At 40.9% G+C, this 18,549-nt stretch overlaps 2 protein-coding genes and 1 non-coding gene across 3 annotated transcripts in view; all 3 read right to left on the bottom strand.

Moving 5' to 3' along the window:
• TM2D3 (TM2 domain containing 3) overlaps positions 1–6,543 on the bottom strand; it is an 11,993-nt gene extending 5,450 nt beyond the window's left edge. Inside the window, exons 1-2 of the mRNA XM_012812195.2 lie at positions 6,449–6,543; positions 5,102–5,259 (exon numbers count right to left, since the gene is read on the bottom strand). Of these exons, the coding sequence (XP_012667649.1) occupies positions 5,102–5,259; positions 6,449–6,539 (249 nt within the window). The 5' untranslated portion in view covers positions 6,540–6,543. The remainder of the gene's footprint in view (positions 1–5,101; positions 5,260–6,448) is intronic.
• A 1,788-nt stretch (positions 6,544–8,331) lies between these two features.
• The window catches only part of TARSL2 (threonyl-tRNA synthetase like 2), a 68,584-nt gene continuing 58,366 nt past the window's right edge, over positions 8,332–18,549 (bottom strand). The window contains exons 16-19 of the mRNA XM_003801013.2: positions 15,436–15,540; positions 11,375–11,447; positions 10,403–10,517; positions 8,332–9,124 (exon numbers count right to left, since the gene is read on the bottom strand). Of these exons, the coding sequence (XP_003801061.1) occupies positions 8,976–9,124; positions 10,403–10,517; positions 11,375–11,447; positions 15,436–15,540 (442 nt within the window). The 3' untranslated portion in view covers positions 8,332–8,975. The remainder of the gene's footprint in view (positions 9,125–10,402; positions 10,518–11,374; positions 11,448–15,435; positions 15,541–18,549) is intronic.
• On the bottom strand, positions 16,297–16,404 carry LOC111721873. The gene has a single exon (XR_002770874.1). It is a non-coding gene; the product is annotated as a U6 spliceosomal RNA (small nuclear RNA).

The raw sequence follows: 18,549 nt of genomic DNA on the forward strand, positions 1-18,549 counted from the left end.
AAAAAAAAAAAAAAAAAACCATATGTTCTTAGTATGCCACACATTTGGAACTCTCAGACAAAAACCTGTAACCACTTTAGAAATAAACACTTTTAATTTTTTTTACATTTCTTCTAAATGTATATTTATAGATTTACTTAAATAGAGTAAGTAAAAACATTCTTAAGGCTTTTTACTTCCACTTAACATTATATGTGTATTGTTTAATACATATTTTTCAAAAGCACTCTTACATGATCACAATCATCACTGGAAGTCAATTTTTAGTGTTTTTAATGCTTCATCCTAACACAGGACAGGGGCCGTGCTAATCTCTTAAACACTCCCATTCTGGCGGAAGTGCTGGTGCAGTAAGCACTATTAACTTTTTTGATCACTGAAAAAATGTTTTTTATGAATAGTGTTCGATTCTGGGTAAGGGATCACTTGATTAGGCAATACTCTTTTAAATACCTGCCTATTTTTAGTGGTACATTTAGAATACAGGCTTTTTTAGTAAATGATTTTTTTTAAAAATTAGGTGATATATTTGCAAGGTACACATCTCAAGACACAACAGAAGAATGGAGTCAGCCTGGCCCAGCCTCTGGTGTCAATGCCCTCCTCAGCCAAGCACTGTAGGCCCTCTGTACTTTCAGGGACAGTCTGCTCTATGTAAAGGCACACTTATACTATATACATTTAACTTTCCCCCAGTACTTTTCACTTAATTTTACAGATGTCACTACTTTAGAGCTTCTTGGTTTTGTTTTGTTTTTTTGAGACATAGTCTCATTATGTCGCCCTCAGTAGAGTGCTGTAGCGTCACAGCTCACAGTAACCTCAAACTCTTGGGCTTCAGTGATTCTCTTGCCTCAGCCTCCCAAGTAGCTGGGACTAAAGGCGTCCACTGCAATACCCGGCTATTTTTTGTTGTTGTTGCAGTTGTCATTGCTGTTTAGCTGGCCACAGCCAGGTTCAAACCTGTCAGCCTCGGTGTATGTGGCCAGTGCCGTAACCACTATGCTATAGGCACTGAGCCCTGCTTGCTCTTTCTAATGGCTGTGAGATGTTCATTCCATTACATGTGTGCCATAAATTAAACAGCGTTCTCTTCGACATTCAGTTTCTCTTTCTTTTTTTTAGAGACAGAGTCTCACTTTGTTGCCCTCAGTAGAGTGCTGTGGCGTCACAGCTCATAGCAACCTCCAGCTCTTGGGCTTAAGCAATTCTCTTGCCTCAGTATCCTGAGTAGCTGGGACTACAGGTGCCTGCCACAACACCCAGCTATTTTTGTTGCAGTTGCCACTGCTGTTTTAGGTGGCTGGGGCCGGGTTCAACCCTGCCACAATCTGTACATGAGGCCAGCGCCACAGGTTCTGCCCGAACATTGTTTCTTTTTAACCTTTTGCCTTGACTGATAATGCAACTAAAAAAATATCCTGATGTGGAAAAGACCCAACCAAAAGGGAGAATTTCAGGCCAATTTCACTAATGAATATAGATGCAAAAATTCTCAAATAAATCCTAGCCAATAGGATCATCAAAACAGTCATACATCATGATCAAGTAGATTTCATCCCAGGGATTCAAGGCTGGTTTAACATGCACAAGTCCATAAACATTATCCATCCTATTAACAGAAGCAAAAACAAAAACTACATGATCCTCTCAAGAGATGCAGAAAAAGCATTCAATAAAATCCAGCATCCTTTTCTAATTAGAACACTGAAGAGTACAGGCATACGTGGCACATTTCTTAAACTGACAGAAGCTATCTATGACAAACCCATGGCTAGTATTTTACTGAATGGAGTAAAATGGAAAGCTTTTCCTCTCAGAACTGGAACCAGACAAGGTTGTCCTCTGTCACCATGACTATTCAACATAGTGCTGAAAGTTCTACCCAATACAATTAGGTAAGACAAGGAAATAAAGGGCATCCAAATAGGAGCAGAGGAGGTCAAACTCTCCCTCTTTGCTGATGATATGATCTTATACTTAGAGAACCCCAAAGACTCAACTACAAGACTTCCTGGAGTCAAAAAATACAGGAATGTCTCCGGATATAAAATCAATGTCCACAAGTCAGTAGCCTTTGTATATGGCAATAACAGCCAAGATGAGAGGCTAATTAAGGACACAACTCCCTTCACCATAGCTTCAAAGAAAAAGAAATACCTAGGAATATACCTAACAAAGGAGGTGAAGGACTTCTATAAAGAAAATTATAAAATCCTAAGAAAGGAAATAGCAGAGGATATTAACAAAAGGAAGAACACGCCATGCTCACGACTGGGAAGAATCAACATTGTTAAAATGTCTATACTTCCAAAAGCAATCCACCAATTCTAATGCCATCCCTATTAAGATACCAATAAGATACCAACATCGTACTTTCAAGAACTGGAATAAAGGATTGTGCATTTTATAGGGAACCAGAAAAAAAACCTGTATAGCTAATGCAGTTATTAGTAATAAAAACAAAGCTGGGGGCATCACCATACCAGATTTCAGTCTGTACTTCAAAGCCATAGTGGTCAAGACAGCATGGTACTGGCACAAAAACAGAGACATAGACATTTGGAATCAAATAAAAAGCCAGGAAATGAAACTAACATCTTATAACCACCTAATCTTTGATAAACCAAACAAGAACATACCTTAGGGGAAAGACTCCTATTCAATAAATGGTGCTGGGAGAACTGGATATTCACATGTAAAAGACTGAAACTGGACCCACATCTTTTCCCACTCACAAAAATTGATTCAAGATGGATAAAGGACTTAAATTTAAGGCATGAAATTATAAAAATCCTCAAAGAAAGTATAGGAAAAATGCTGGAAGATACTGGCCTGGGGAAAGACTTCATGAAGAAGACTGCCGTGGCAATTGCAGTAACAACAAAAATAAACAAGTGGACTTAAACTGAAAAGCTTCTGTACAGCCAAAGCAAACAGACAACCCACACTATGGGAAAGGATATTTGCATATTTTGAATCAGACAGAAGCTTGATAACTAGGATCTATAGAGAACTCAAATTAATCCACATGAAAAAAGCCAACAATCCCATATATCAATGGTCAGGAGACATGAATAGAACCTTCTCTAAAGAAGATAGATGAATGGCTAGCAATGAAAAAATGCTCATCATCCCTAATTATTAGAGAAATACAAATCAAAACCACTCTGAGATACCATCTAACCCCAGCGAGAATGGCCCACATCACAAAATCTCAAAACTGCGGATGCTGGGGTGGATGTGGAGAGAAGGGAACACTTTTACAGTGCTGGTGGGACTGCAAACTAATACAACCTTTTTGGAAGGAAGTATGGAGAACCCTCACAGAACTCAAGCTAGACCTTCCATTTGATCCTGCAATCCATTCCTGGGCATCTACCCAGAAGGAAAAAAATCCTTTTATCATAAGGACACTTGCACTAGACTGTTTACTGTAGCTCAATTTACAATCACCAAAATGTGTAAACAGCCTAAATGCCCACCAACCCAGGAATGGATTAACAAGCTGTGGTATATGTACACCATGGAATACTATTCAGCCACTAAAAAAAGATGGAGACTTTACAGCCTTTGTATTAACCTGGATGGAAGTGGATCACATTACTCTTAGTAAAGCATCACAAGAATGGAGAAGCATGAAGCCTATGTACTCAATTTTGATATGAGGACAATTAGTGACAATTAATGACATGGGGGTGGGGGAAGGGGAGAGCAGAGAGAGAAAGAAGGAGGGAGGGATGGGGGAAAGGAAGAGTAAAGAGAGGGAAGGGGGGGTGGGCTCTTGGTGTGTGGCACACCTTTTGGGGGCAAGACACGATTGTAAGAGGGACTTTACCTAACAAATGCAATCAGTGTAACCTGGTTTCTTGTACACTCAATGAATCTCCAACAAAAAATTAAAGAAAAATAAAATATCCTGATGCATGTTAATCTGATCCATGTACAATAATATATGTAACATAATTTCCTAGATATGAAGTTCCTAGATCAAAGACTATGTACATTTATAAATTTGACAGATGTGACAAACTGCCTATAAGAGGCTGACCAATTTGCCTACCCACTATTAAGATCTGACCCTGATGCCCCCACAAACTCAGTGTTGTAACAAAGTTTTTTTGCCAACCTGATTAATACATTTTTTCATGTTATAAAAGTCTATTTGTATTTTCTTTCCCATAAACCATATGTTCATGTCCTAATACCATTTTTCTGAAAGACTATCATCTTTTTTTTTTCTTTTTTTTGGCTGGGGCTGGGTTAGAACCCACCATCTCCAGTATATGGAGCCAGCGCCGTACTCTTTTTGAGCCACAGGCACCGGCCCCCAAAAAGACTATCATCTTTTTCTCACTGGCTTTTAAGAAGTCTTTACATGTTATAGAGATTAGTGTATTATTTGCCATATATGTTAGAAATATTTTTTCCTAGTTTGTCATTTTTTTTTTGCCTTTATGTTTTAAGGTCATGCAGAAAGCTCTAATTTTTAAGTCAATAGTATCAATTATTTCTTTTATAGCTTCTAAATTTTATCTCATACTTAGAAAAATATTCCACATTTTAGAATCATTACAAAAACTACCATGTTTTCTCTGGTACTTCAAGGTCTTATTTCTTATATTATATATATGGTCTACCTAGACAGGGATTCCAGAGAATTTTTTTCCAGAGAACTACCCAGGAATCCTAGCACTTATTGAATCCATTTTCTCACCACAGATAGGTACTGACCCCTTCAAAAATCTCATTTATGATAAAAAGATGCTACCATCTCCTCTGCACACTAGCTGTCACTACTAAGAACACAAAACCCATATAAATGAATTATACCTGATTCATATTACACTATCAGGCTGAGATCTTCTCCAAGTCCTACAAAACGTTTCTGTCAAGCGCCTTTCCAGCTAACATCAATTGGCTTGACAGTAATCATCATTTGATATGAAAGGGACAAAAGAATTTTTATTTCTTACATATTCAACATAGCAGTACAGAATATAAAAATCATTTCAGACTCTTTCCCCCAATAGTCAAGTCTAAACTGCACTTTTAACTCAAAGTTTACAACAAATTTATTTAGAGTAAGTGCATTACTTACAACACAGGTAACAGATGGTTTCACTGTACAGTCAAAAGTGACAGGCTTCCCATAAATACAGGAGAAATTTGTTGCACAGTCTACACAGTCCGCAGGAAGTCTGCTACACAAACCATTGCTTGGACATTTCATCACATAAGGTGGGATTTCAGTACTTTCTGCAAGGGGTAAGAGAGACACTTATTCCCTTATAATACTAATCAGAATTACAGAAGATAATTTTCCACAGTGAAGAGACATGATCATTAGCAATGAGGTGCTACACTGGAATGGGAAAACCAAAGAACTGGAGTCAGAGACACCTGCAGTTAAAGCTGGGTTCTGCTGCCATCCTGGTAAGCACCACACTCATAAAAGCATTTCCTCCCTGCTTCCCAAGTGACCATGAAATGTTCTCAGTTCCCCTGGGATCCTTCCATTTCACAGAGCCTTGGGGGAGCCTTTAACATCCAACATCAGGAACAGGGTTCTAGAAGTAGAAGAAACTTTCTAAAGGGAAAGCAGCATTGGTTGAAGGTTATACTGATGGATGAAGTGCATAGAAATGAGATAGAAAGGGGGGACATGGGACTGAAAAAAAGAGAAGATTAGAAACTTAAAAAGGTCAAAAAAGTATTCAAACACTGTCCCTAGAGTGACTACTGAAAATGGCTGTTTATCAGCTTTAATCCACAAAATTTAAAATACAATAAACAAAGTATTCGAAAACGGAAAATGACTTCGTACACTACGAGAAATTTTGTCAACGAAGAAAATTCTAGATATAGATGTGTATGTTTACTAGACGATACCTAACGCCTGCCCTGGGAACCACTGTGAACGTACATACTGGGCCGGATCCTTCACTGACTGAGCCAGCGGCTGCCAACGCTCTAAAGCAAGGATCCCGCAATTAGAGAAGCGTGTTATCCCGGGCAATGAACCCTCGCTTTGTGCGATTAACACGCAGGGTCTACCCCAGAGCAATAATGCTCCTGAAAACCTCACGGCTTGACTGCTAGAAACAGAAAACTGAAAGACGAAAGGCCGATGGGTCGACGACTATTCAGGTCCGTGAGCAAGTAGGAAACCAAGGGGGGTGTCGGGCTCCAGTGCCGCGGCCCGCACCGCGGCCCCGGCGCTCCACCTCCGCTCGAGGCTTCTGAAGCCGGGCTGGGCGACTCGGTGTCGCCGAGCCGAGGGGGCTCGGGCCGGGTGGCCAGGGCGCGCAGTCCCCGGACGCAGCGACTCGTCCCCCGGAGCCCGCCACGCAGCCTCCTCCCCCATCAGCCTCTGCCACCTCCTGCAGCCTCAGGGATGCTCCGGCGACTCAGCACAAGCCGGCGCGGGTCCCGGCCTTTAACTCACCGTCGCCCAACAAGATGCAGAACTGCGAGAGGAAAAGCAGCGCACGGTACAGGCGGGGTAGAATCCGCAACCAGCCTGCCGCAGCCGCCATTTTGCCGGCGCGAGCATTTCCGGGCCAAGGGGCGGGGTCCTCGGGGGCGGGGTCCCGGGACGCGCCGTGGGCGGACCGGGAAGGGGCTACGTCCCAGGCCCGGGGCCGGACCGGGGAGGTCAGTGCGTTTCCCAGCTTCGGTTCCGCGGACCGGTACTGGAGCGGAATGCGACCCTGTGAGGTTGCTTAGTTCTCAAGCGCACCTCTGCCTGCAGACGCAGGCAAATTTGAGAAGCTGGCTACCACTGTTTGTGTCTGAATATATATATTTAGAGATAAAAAATTGTTTTTGCGTGCAAGGCACTATGCAAAAGTTCCAATGGCATCACCGGGTCTCATTTCGAACTTTAAAGGTACTTATTTAAGATGAGGACACTGAGGCCCCAAGGTGTGACAGGTGGCCCTAGGGACCAGCGCCTCTGGATCCAGGGCTGGAGGCCTGCCCTAGGTTTCACCCTGGGGTGACTACTGAAATATTCCGGTGCTTCCAGAAAGTTCACTGAGACTAAGAGAAGCAGGGCAGGCTCTGAGGCAGCAGGACCACAGCTGGGTGCTGGGATGTGGAGGGAGGGTCCGCAGCACAGCCCTCCGTGGAGAAGGCTGGCCTTGGGGACAGAAGCTGACCTGCAGCTCACGGCCACCTGCTCCTGCTCCTTTAAGGGCATCTTTGAACCCAGCTGTTGACAAGCTTTTCTTCCCACCTACCTGTGCGAGCTCATTCATTATGAGGTCTCCTGCTACCCATTCCCTCTCGTGCGCGTTTGATGAATGAAAAAACAAAAATACAGGAGTAGTGCCTGTCAGACGGTAAGCCTCCATCAAATGTCAGTTTTAAAACCTGTATCACAGGCTCGGCGCCCGTTACACAGTGCTTACGGCACCAGCCACATACACCGAAGTTGGCGGGTTCGAACCCGGCCTGGGACGACAACTACAACAAAAAATAGCCGGGCATTGTGACTGGCGCCTTGGTAGGCTGAGGCAAGAGAATGTCTTAAGCCCAAGAGTTTGAGGTTCCTGTGAGCTGGGACACGATGGCACCCCACCCAGGTGAGACTCTGTCCCCCCCACCCCCAAAATAAGAAAGGAAAAGTTTATCACATAATCTGCAATTTATACAACTACACAGGTCTGAAATGTAACCGTTCCGTTTGCCTGCTGTTTCTTGTTCACATCCTTCAAGAAGCTAACTAAATGATCAGTATGTTGAAAAGAGATCATTTCTTAGCATTTATTTTGAATTGTATAGCACTTAGCCAAATAAACAATAAATACTTCTTGACAGGTAGCTGAATTCTCTACTGACTGAAAGCCATTTTAATTCAGTTCTGACCAAGGGGTTCCTCCTGGTTAAAATCTGGAATCCATGGGAGTAGACATTAGTACCAGAAATTAAACAAAACTATCTGAAATCCATTTGAGTCTATAAATCCATTTGAGTCTATTACTTTTTTGATGGGATGTTATTCCATCAAAAAAGTAATTTCAGGGCAGTGCCTGTGATTCAGTGGGTAGGGCACTGGCCCTATATAGCGAGGGTGGTGGGTTCGAACCCGGCCCAGGTCAAATTGCAACAACAAAAAAAAGAGCCGTGTGTTGTGGCCACCGCCTGTAGTCCCAGCTACTGGGAGGCTGAGGCAAGAGAATCACCTAAGCCCAAGAGCTGGAAATTGCTGTGAGCTGTGACACACTGCACTCTATCGAGGGTGACAAAGTAAAGACTCAATCTCTAAAAAAAAAGTAATTTCAATATTACCGTGGTAGAAGCCCAGAGCTGACACACTGGAAACACTATGATGCATTTTATTTTTTCTCCAGGTGAACAAGGCTCAGTTATGAATTAGAGCATTACAAGGGCACCTCTTAACCCATATTGCAAACAACAGCTTTCACTACACTGAGTTTCTTTGATGTTCAGTCTTTTGTCATGATCCAGTATTTAGTACTAGCTGCTGCTTTTGTGGTTTAGTTAAAATTAAGTAACAATTCCAACGTTGAAGATAAAGTTTCAATGTGAAATTAAGGGTAACGGTCATAAAAATACCTGAGACAGTATTATAAAATAAGATTCCCCATGTTCAAAAAAATTCGGCAAACTTTTATTTGAAAGCCCACCTTCTGAAAATCACAAATCTGACCCATGACATTTTATAATTCTCATTTCCTAGTGTTTCCTCTTTTGATGAATAACATTTCCCCATTTAAGTCTGTCAAGGTGTTGACTGCTTGACAGTGTCCCACACTTGCCCTCTAATTGTCCCCAGAGTACAACAGTGAATTAAACTTGGACAGATAAGCTACCCATTCACTGTCTCCTTTCTCAACTGAGTGCATGGGTGGGCCCATCAGTGGGTCTACTGTTCTGAAAAGCACTAATATGTTAACTGGGTGAGGGTCACAACAAAGTTACACAGAGGCAAGTACAAGGAAAGGACTTCAGAAGTCTTCCTCAGCATTTAGTGTACGTGATTTCTTGAGATTCTTCAATTTATCAATAGCAGAAATTACTGAAATCTCTCCATGAATTTTGTTGTCTCTTGTTCGAACATTTACAGCATTATTTATCTTTTCCTTTTCTCCAACCACTGTAAAAAGGGAAATAATGTAATAATTTATTAAACATTAAGTCAGAAGTCACATGACACATGTTCCTGAGTTTTTCTTCAGTATAAATCACTAAATGCCAAGCTAATGACCATTAGGGATAAGCTTCTTGTGGGAAGGAATGATTTCTAATCCCACTTCTCTGTTTTCCTTTTGAGAGAACAGCTACTGTGGTCTTGGGGTACAGAGGGTAGCAGGGAGCTCTTACAGACCCGGAGTCCACCTGGCAGACTTGACGAGTCAAGGGGTGGATACCAGAACCATGCCAGCCAACCAGAATTTTCTGGAATGTGGGTAAAAATTTGTTTTCTGTAGTGACTCATATTGTGAGATGGTGCAGAAATCTGCAAATATGTTTCTAGCCGTGCAAAAGGAAGAAATTGGTCCTCAGATAAGAGGAATAAAGTAGGTATTCAAGAGAAGCATAGGAACCAGAGTGAAACAGGAACTAAAAACAGGGAGAAGCAGTCCTGGTTGGGGTTGGGCTCTTGGCTTCTCTTCTAATGATTTGGCTCATTCAATTCCACGCTTCACGTCACGGGATACTCTAGGACCCTTCCAGTAAATACTGCCTTTGTCTAAGTGATCTTGAGATTTCTGTCACCACAAGAAGGCTGATTGAAATGCCTGCATTATCAATAAAAAACTGGCAATAGGACAATTCTCTCTGTATATTTATTTTGCCTTTTACAGACTCCTTAAGCTTATAGGAGATAGCATTATCCATAAGTGGATCATACTAAAGTCAAGTCTCTCTTGATTTTGAAATAATTTTTAAAGCCAAAATTTTAGATTCTGTATCAATTACTCCATTTACCTCAAGGACATTTTATTTTCCAACTAAATCCTTTTATTTTAATCATTTTAAGTGTGGAGTTTTTTCATCCATAGATTAATCCCAAAGATTCCTAATAAACCAGAAGAGCAAGACAAAATATTTTAGTCCTGTCAGGCTGAAGCATAAGGAGTATAATTCTACTGATGGGATTATTTTCACATTTTTTCCATTTTTTTTTACAACATTAACTATTGCTAATAATACTATACCATGAAATTCATGTGAAACTTCACAACTCTTCCTCCAACAGATAATAAAGAGTATGAGGAACAGCTAATGCAGGAACTCCATGGACCCTTCGTGGTGTGTACTAAACAATCAGATTAGTAATCAAGTAGTTGTACCATATTCCTTATTTTGTTTTTTTGGAATTAATGAGGGAAAAAAAACATTTGGAAAAGTATATACAAACTTAAATTACCCAAAATAAAATTATACTGAGCCAGCTGTGCATTTCGTATTTTCTTATTTAGTGTACAACTATGATCTAAATCAACATCAGCCATCAATCCTTCTTCAAAAAATTCACTGGACACCTGGAAAAAAATGAAACATAAATTTTTACATTATTTATGGTGGCCAGCCTCCACAGCAACCCACAATATTCCCCATCTGTTGTTATTCACACCTTTGCATAGTTCCCACCATGCTGTACCAGTTAGCCTGTGGCTGCAAAGAAGGCAGAAGTGATGGCGTATCACTTCTGAGACTAGTTTACAAACAACTGCAGCTCCCATCTCTCTTGGATTGCTTGCTCTGAGGAAATTGGCTGCCATGCTGTGAGCACATTCAGGCAACCTAAGAGGAAACCCAATTAGTGAGGAGCCAGAGCCCCCACCAACTATGCAGTGAGCCCCAGGACAGGAGCCCAAGCCCACAGCCTGACTGCAGCCTCCTGAGCGTGTGGCAGAATCAGCCAGCTGATCTGCTGTTAGATCCCTGATTCATAGAGACCATGAGATAAAAACTGTTTGTTGTTTCAAGTTGCTAAGACAATTTTTGATGTGGCAATGGATGGAAAAAACTTCTTTCCTAACAGAGCCATATGCTAAAGAATAATTATGAGATATTTTAAAATACCAATTTCTCATAAAAGTTAAGGAATAATGTTCATACGAAATCCTGTCCATCAGTGTTCTCAGGTAGGCTCCCTGCACCTTGAACATCCAGACCTTCAGACACCGGCCAGGCTTGTGGGGGAATCTCCCCAACAGCCCAAACTAGAAATGGCTATACACACATGACTCTTATGTTACTGTCAATTCCTGAAAACATGGTTTGTTAAGTTAATGTGTTAGTTATACAATGTTTTAAAGCATGAACAACATCCAAGCCAATGACCTACGTAGAATACATGCACTGTTCTTATGGACTTAAATGTCCCTGATGGTACCTGAAGTGCATATTCTTCACAAGTTGGCCCCACAGGGATGACCATTACTTGACGAGGAGAAAGCCAGAAAGGCCTGAAAAAGATATAAAACATGTATTTCAGAATCTAACAATGACGACTTATTATCTGATTTAAAAATAACTAAAGTTCTTTTATTTTTTGAGCCACAGTCCTACTATGTTGCCCTCAGTAGAGCTGTGGTGTCACAGCGCAGCAACCTCAAGCTCTTGGGCTCAAGTGATTCTCTTGCCTCAGCCTCCCAAGTAGCTGGGACTACAGTAACTGAAGATTTTTTTTTTCTTTTTTTTGCAGTTTTTGGCCATGGCTGGGTTTGAACCCACCACCTCTGGCATATGGGGCCGGCACCCTACTCCTTTGAGCCACAGATGCCACCCACTAAAGGTTTTTTTTAAAGACTTCTCAAAAAAGTAGTGTCAGTAGAGTGGTGTGAAAGAAAACCAAACTATATTAAGAATTTGAAGGTAGTAGAGTAGACAAAAGGAGAAATTTAGAATTTGGTGGGAAAAGGGTAAACAGCCAGAAGTGCTAACCATGAACTTACCATATGACTGAGCAAATTGCACTCCTGGGACTTTATCTCAAAGAAATAAAAATGTACATTCATACAAAATCATGTTCCTAGCAGCTTTACAGTAGCCCAGAACTGGTTACACTGTGGCACACTCACACCATGGAACACCATCAGCAAAGGGAAGGGGCCGACCACTGATACCTGCAACAACACAGACAACACTGAGGAAGATTCTGCTGGGTGCAAAAATGCCTATCTCAAAAGGCTGTGTATGGTATGATCCATTTTGTAACATTCTTGAGAAGACAAAATGAAGGAGTAGAGAAGAGATTCGTGGTGGTCAGATAAGCAGAGTGGGACCTGGCAACTGTGGCAATAAAAGGGCAGCACGAGGGAGCCTATGAGTGAGAGGACTGTCCTATACCCTCACCGGAGGTGGTTCTGCAACTCTGTGTGATACAGTTTTGTAGAACTAAGTACAAACACACACACACAAGTGCATGTGAAACCGGTGAGCAAGTTTGCTGGTTTGTATCAGTATCTACTTCTTGGTTGTGATAATGTATATAGATGTTACTATTGGGGAAAACTGGGTAAAAGTTAGGCTGGAACTCTGTATAATTTCTTACAACTCCACATGAACCTACAATTATCTCAAAATATAAGTTAAATATAATTTCTTTTTAAAAAGGTAGAGTGTGGGGATAAGCAATGTTTGATATGGGACATGTTTGCCTTTTCCCCTGTCATCCTGAGAGTTTTAGTTTGAAAGTGGAAGGAACGGCAATAGGCATTTTATATTTCTTAAATTACAAAAACAAAGCAATACAGCCAGGTGCAGTGGCTCACACCTGTAATCTCAGCACTCTGGGAGCCGAGGCAGGTAAACTGCTTGAACTCAAGAGTTCTAGACCAACCTGAACAAGAGCAAGATCCCGTCTCTACTAAAAACAGAAAAATCAGCAGGAAGTTGTGGCAGGCACCTGTAGTCCCAGCTACTTGCAAGTCTGAGGCAGGAAGACTGCTTAAGCCCAAGACTTTGAGGTAGACACCACAGCACTTTACCCAGCTAGATCACACACTAGCATTCTAGCATTCATGTCTGGGGAGGCTGAGGGTGACAAAGTAAGACTCTGTCTCAAACAAACAAACAAACAAAATCTTATAAAAGTAATACTATTTTGCTTGAGCCCAGGAGTGTGAGGTTAGAATGAGCTATGATTGCACCTTTGCACTCCAGCCTGGGAGACAGGCCAAGACCCTGTCTTTAAAAAAAAAAAAAAAAAAGTAATAATACACATGATAAAACACAGAAATACAGTGTATATAATGAAAAGTAAATGTTTCTTTTTGAGCTCTGTCCTCACCCCATCCCTATTCCTACTTCCCCAATTTGGCCACATTTTAACCATTTCTAGTTTGGGCTGTTGGGGAGATTTCCCCACAAGCCTGGCTGGTGTCTGATTTCCCCACAAGCCTGGCCGGTGTCTGAAGTCTGGATGTTCAAGGTGCAGGGAGGCTGCCTGAGTCCTGCAATGACGGACTCAGTGCACTGGCACCACCTCCCATTTCCCTCTCCAACTCTTGATTCCACTAGTTCTCTTTAGTTTTTTACCATTTTCACTATCATTCTAGTGCAAAACGGCACCAGTTCTCATCTGTACTAAAGTATTTAAAACAGAGCCAACTGGAAAGAAATATACATATGTTAACTCATACTTCGGTGGCATATATATTCAAACCTATGCTTTTGGCTTATCTGTAACTTGAATGGCTTAGAATCTTAGCTCTTTAGCTACTGAGGACCTTTGGAAAATCCTGTTTGGGAAAATTCCCAACTTAGGTTTCCTTCTCAGAAATCTCCCTCAGCCTCCCCAGACATGAATGCTAGAATGCTAGTGTGTGATCTAGCTAGTATGTGTCTGCCAAACAGAGAAACACAGCATGGTGACTGAAGGCACACAGAAAGGGACACCATACGGAATCCATTCTGACAAAGAAGCGTGACACCAAGATACGGAGCTTTCAGAGCCTGTGGCTGTGACCCCAGCGGTAGCAGCCAGGGCCTGGTCCACAGAGGGCTGCAGGGACGTGCCCAGCAGTAGCAGCAGTGGGGCAGTGAATTCTGAAGACAGAAAACTGCATGAGCAGATGCACTGTCAACGTCTTCAAAACGGAAGGGAAGGCAAAATGTCCCCAAGTGGTGGCTGGTTCCCAGCATTTCCACTGCAGAATTGTGATACAGGATGCCTCATCACAAACTGTTCCTGCCACCTGGTGCTGTAACTGCTAGTAAGGCCAGTTGCTTCTGAGATGATAGTTTTCTGAATCCTCCAATGTCAGCTAGGTGCCTTACTTCTTGCTATAAAATTATTAATACTTTCAAAGTCAGAGACCTCACTGTTGCTGACAGCAGATGAGGCTTATTAAGTATACACACAGTGCTGCGGGCAGAAGCATGGCGGAGAAGAGGAAAGCAAAACCCAGAGGCGGTCTTTCCTAGGGAGAACAAATCACTGGCACTTGCATAATGAAGGGGAACCAATAGAATCAACCTGCCACAAAATAGCCGACTGTTCCTCTGGGTTATGGTAGCACAGTGGAGAGTCAGAATTAACTGCCACTCATTACAAGTTGAGTCCTCAGAACACAGCCAGATGGAACCTTGTCAGGGAAGGTCCATGTTGTTGAGCCCACATATATGCTCTGATGGCCACTCTGTTCATGAACCACTGAGCCATCAGTAGAGGGGGAAAAGAAGCTAATTTTAACAGAATGGGTTCTCTTGTATGTGAATACTGAGAAATTCCTCAACAGTGAGGGTTTCTTGGTGGCAATATCACCTTCATGGCCCATGCTGAGCATCATTCCCTTCCTTCCTCAAATCTATGAAATTCCTTTTTTGATCTAATTACTTCTAAATATCTGACCTTGTGACCAAAGCAATACCCAGATCTTGTGGATCAATGTAATGCTATCCCTCTGGACTGTTTTCATTTTTGGCAAAGAGGACTACAAGAGGCACCACTCAAAATTCTGCTCTCAAGGGCATTCCCTCCCTGTCACCCTCCATGGGCTGTGGCCATCCTCTCTGGGTTTGTGCAGTGCACTGTCCAGTCCATTCATGGATCATATTTATATGTTTTCCTCCTCAGTGGTCACCGGGAACCCTGAAGATAAACAATATGGGTTGAAGGAAGGACAGGGTAGAAGGAATGGTATCTAGGAGTGCAGGCTTCAAGTTTTTCAGATAGCAAACTAGATCTTTGAAGGGCTTGAAATAGGCGAAAGGATAACTTTAACTTTCTGAGTCCCCCAAAAGATAAACGGTACAGTTTTATGCCATTCTGCCTTTGTTTTCTATGTTTTTGTTTCCTGATCTGGCAAATAGAATAAGAATTCCATATTTGCTGTTTAGATTCTTGCTAATTATGAGGCAGGGACTGCCATTTTTCCCCAGTATTTTATCTTGTTAGATATGGCTTTTAAGAACAACAGACATATAGCTTTTCTTTTGCATATCACTTACCATTTCCCCCCATAGTTTTCTGAAAGAATGGCTATCATTCTTTCCACTGACCCCAAGATGGCTCGATGAATGATTACAGGTCTCTTCTTATCATTTCCATCCTTACTAAAAAATGAAAATTAGATATTGAAGTACTTTCCTGAGATTCAGTAATAGCTATTTTCTTACCTTATATTTAATTTTGCCTATGGATTTAGACTAGTGGTTTTAGAGATCTCTCCTTTATTTTGTGTCTTGTTTTCTCAAAAGACTGCTTTGCTTGCTAATCTTTTTTCCTTTATTAAAAAAAATATTTATTAAGGATACACAAGTAGAGAGCATAGTAATAATGAAATCCCACGTCCTCGCTCAGCATCACAAAATGTCAACTCATGGCCAACTGTTTTAATCCCATTGCCCTCCACGCCTGTCACTACCCACTTCCCCCACTGTAAATCTCATTTTTCAAAATGTTCTCCACTTTATTCTGTTGACTTTCTTGATATTTTAACAACCCTGGTGATAATTTTATCTCTTTCTTTAAAAACTTGTACTTCCAAAATAATTCTGATTTTATCCAATCACCTTGGCACTTTACCCAGGGTGACAGAGTGAGACTTTGTCTTAAAAAAAAAAGAAAACAAAACTAAGTTTATGTAATATTCTAAATCCTTTGTTGTCATTTCAACAATGTTCATACATCTCTACCAGATCACATCTCGAGAAACCACTTTCTTTGCTCATCCATAGAAGCCACTCCTCACCCACTCATGTTTTATCAGAAGATTGTAGCAGTTCAGTCACATCTCCAAGCTCCTCTTTAAATTCTAGTTCTCTTGCTATTTCTACCAGAACTGTAGTTTTCTTCCACTGAACTTTTTTGTTAATATGGAACACGTCACGAACTTGCATGTCATCCTTGTGCAGGGACCATGCTAATCTCTGTATCATTCATTCTAATTTTAGTATAAGTGCTGCCCAAGCAGGCACCTTCCACTGAATTTTTGAACCCCTTGAAGTCATCCATGAGGGTTGGAATCAGCTTCTTTCAAACTCTGTTAATGTTGATATTTTGCCCTCCTTCCATAAATCGTGAATGTTCTTACAGGCATCTAGAATGGTGAATCCCTTCTATTACCTAATTTTAAGATTTACTATAAAATTATAGTAATTAGAACAGCATAGTATTGACAAAGGGATAATCAATGGACCAATAGAACAGAACTGAAAATCTAGAAACAGATCCACATGTCAAAAAAACATAACTTTTGGCAAAGGTACAGTAGTGAACAAATTCTTAACAAATTATGTTACACTAATTAGACATCTAGATGCAAACATTGAACCCTGACCTAAACTGCACATCTTACAGAAAAAATTAACTCATCTTAGATCTGAATATAAAACTTTAAACTGGAAGGCTTTTAAGATAAAACAGAAAAACATCTTCATGACCTGTGCTTAGGCAGAGTTTATAGATGGGTTGCCAAAAGCATGATTCATAAAAGAAAAAAATTATAAACTGAACTTCACTGAAATGAAAACTCAAGATGAACGAGAAAGTTAAAATGTTATACAAAATGAAAAAGCAAGCTAAAGACTAGAAGAAAATATTTACAAATCATATACCCATCAAAGGGCTTGCATCTAGACTGCATAGAGAACTCTCAAAACTCGATGGTAAGAAAACAACCCAATTAAAAACTGGGCATAAACTTGAGCCAACACTTAACCAAAGAAGATATGTGAATAGCAAATAAACACATGAAAAGATGTTATCATTAGGCACTAAAAAAAGAAAACATCAAACATAATGAAATACACACCTATTAGAGTGGCTCAATAACAAAACCTGACAATGCAAAAGCTGACAAGATTATGGAACATTTGGGACTCTCTCACATTGCTGGAGAGAATGCAAAATGGTACAGATGCTGTAGAAAACAATTCGGCAGTTTCTACAAAGTTAATACACTTATCATCTGACCCATTTCCAAGTATTTACCCTAAAGGAATAAAAACTTATATTCACACAAAACCTATACACTAATATTTATAACAGTTCTATTCAAAATCGCCAAAAACTGTAAGCAACCCAAATGCTCTTAAATGAGTGTTAAATGAGATTAGCCAAGAAAACTGAGGTGCATCCATATATAGGCCTAGTAGTCAGCACTAAAAAGAAATAAACTATTGGTACATGAAAAAAACATGCGTGAATCTCCAAGGCATTAAACCATGTGAAAAAAGCCAGTCTCCTCAAGTCATATACTGCAGGGTTCCATTGATAGGATATTCTGAAAGGCAAACTAGAGTGACGGGGAACATATTAGTGGTTGCCAGGGGCTAGGGATAGGATAGTGTGACTACCAAGTAGCAGCACAAAGGGGTTTGTTGGAAAGAAAGAATCTCTAATTATGGAGGTGGTCACACCACTCTATACATGTATTAAAAACACATTGGACTGTACACACACACAGTTTTTCTATGTGTTAAAAAATTTTTGTATAAATATGTTGTTGATTTACACTAATGAATTGCCTTTTTCTTTTGCTTTTTCTGACAAACATCTCATCCTCAAGACAAATACAATGCCAGCATTTTGTGAAGTCCTCCCCACATGCCAAGAGAGAGTTAGCAGCCTGGATTATGTTTTGTTTTTTGGTTTTTTGCTTTCTTTTGAGACAGAGTCTCACTATGTTGACCTCGGTAGAGAGTGGTGGCATCATAGCTCACAGCAAAGTCTAACTCTTAAGCAATTCTCTTACCTTAGCCTCCCAGGTAGCTGGGACTACAGGCACCTGCCACAATGCCTGGCTATTTTTTTTTTTTTTTGGTTGTAGTTGTCATTGTTGTTTGGCAGGCCCAGCCTGGATTTGAACCTGCCCAGCTCTGGTGTATGTGGCTGGCACCCTAGCTGCTGAGCTACAGGCGCTGAGCCAAGTCTCTATTATGTTTTCATGATACTTTGATCACATCTCTATAATCTTATGCTTAGACTGTATTCTGAGAACCCCCAGTGGATTATGCACAGGTCAACAAATATATACTGAGCACACAGCACATATACTAGACACTCACTGGTAAAGTTTATTTTAGTATTGCTAATGCTTAAATAACAAATACTAATAATCA

Source organism: Otolemur garnettii, unplaced genomic scaffold, assembly GCF_000181295.1.
Source record: "Otolemur garnettii isolate 467f Iridium unplaced genomic scaffold, OtoGar3 scaffold00194, whole genome shotgun sequence".
NCBI classification, from domain to species: domain Eukaryota; kingdom Metazoa; phylum Chordata; class Mammalia; order Primates; family Galagidae; genus Otolemur; species Otolemur garnettii.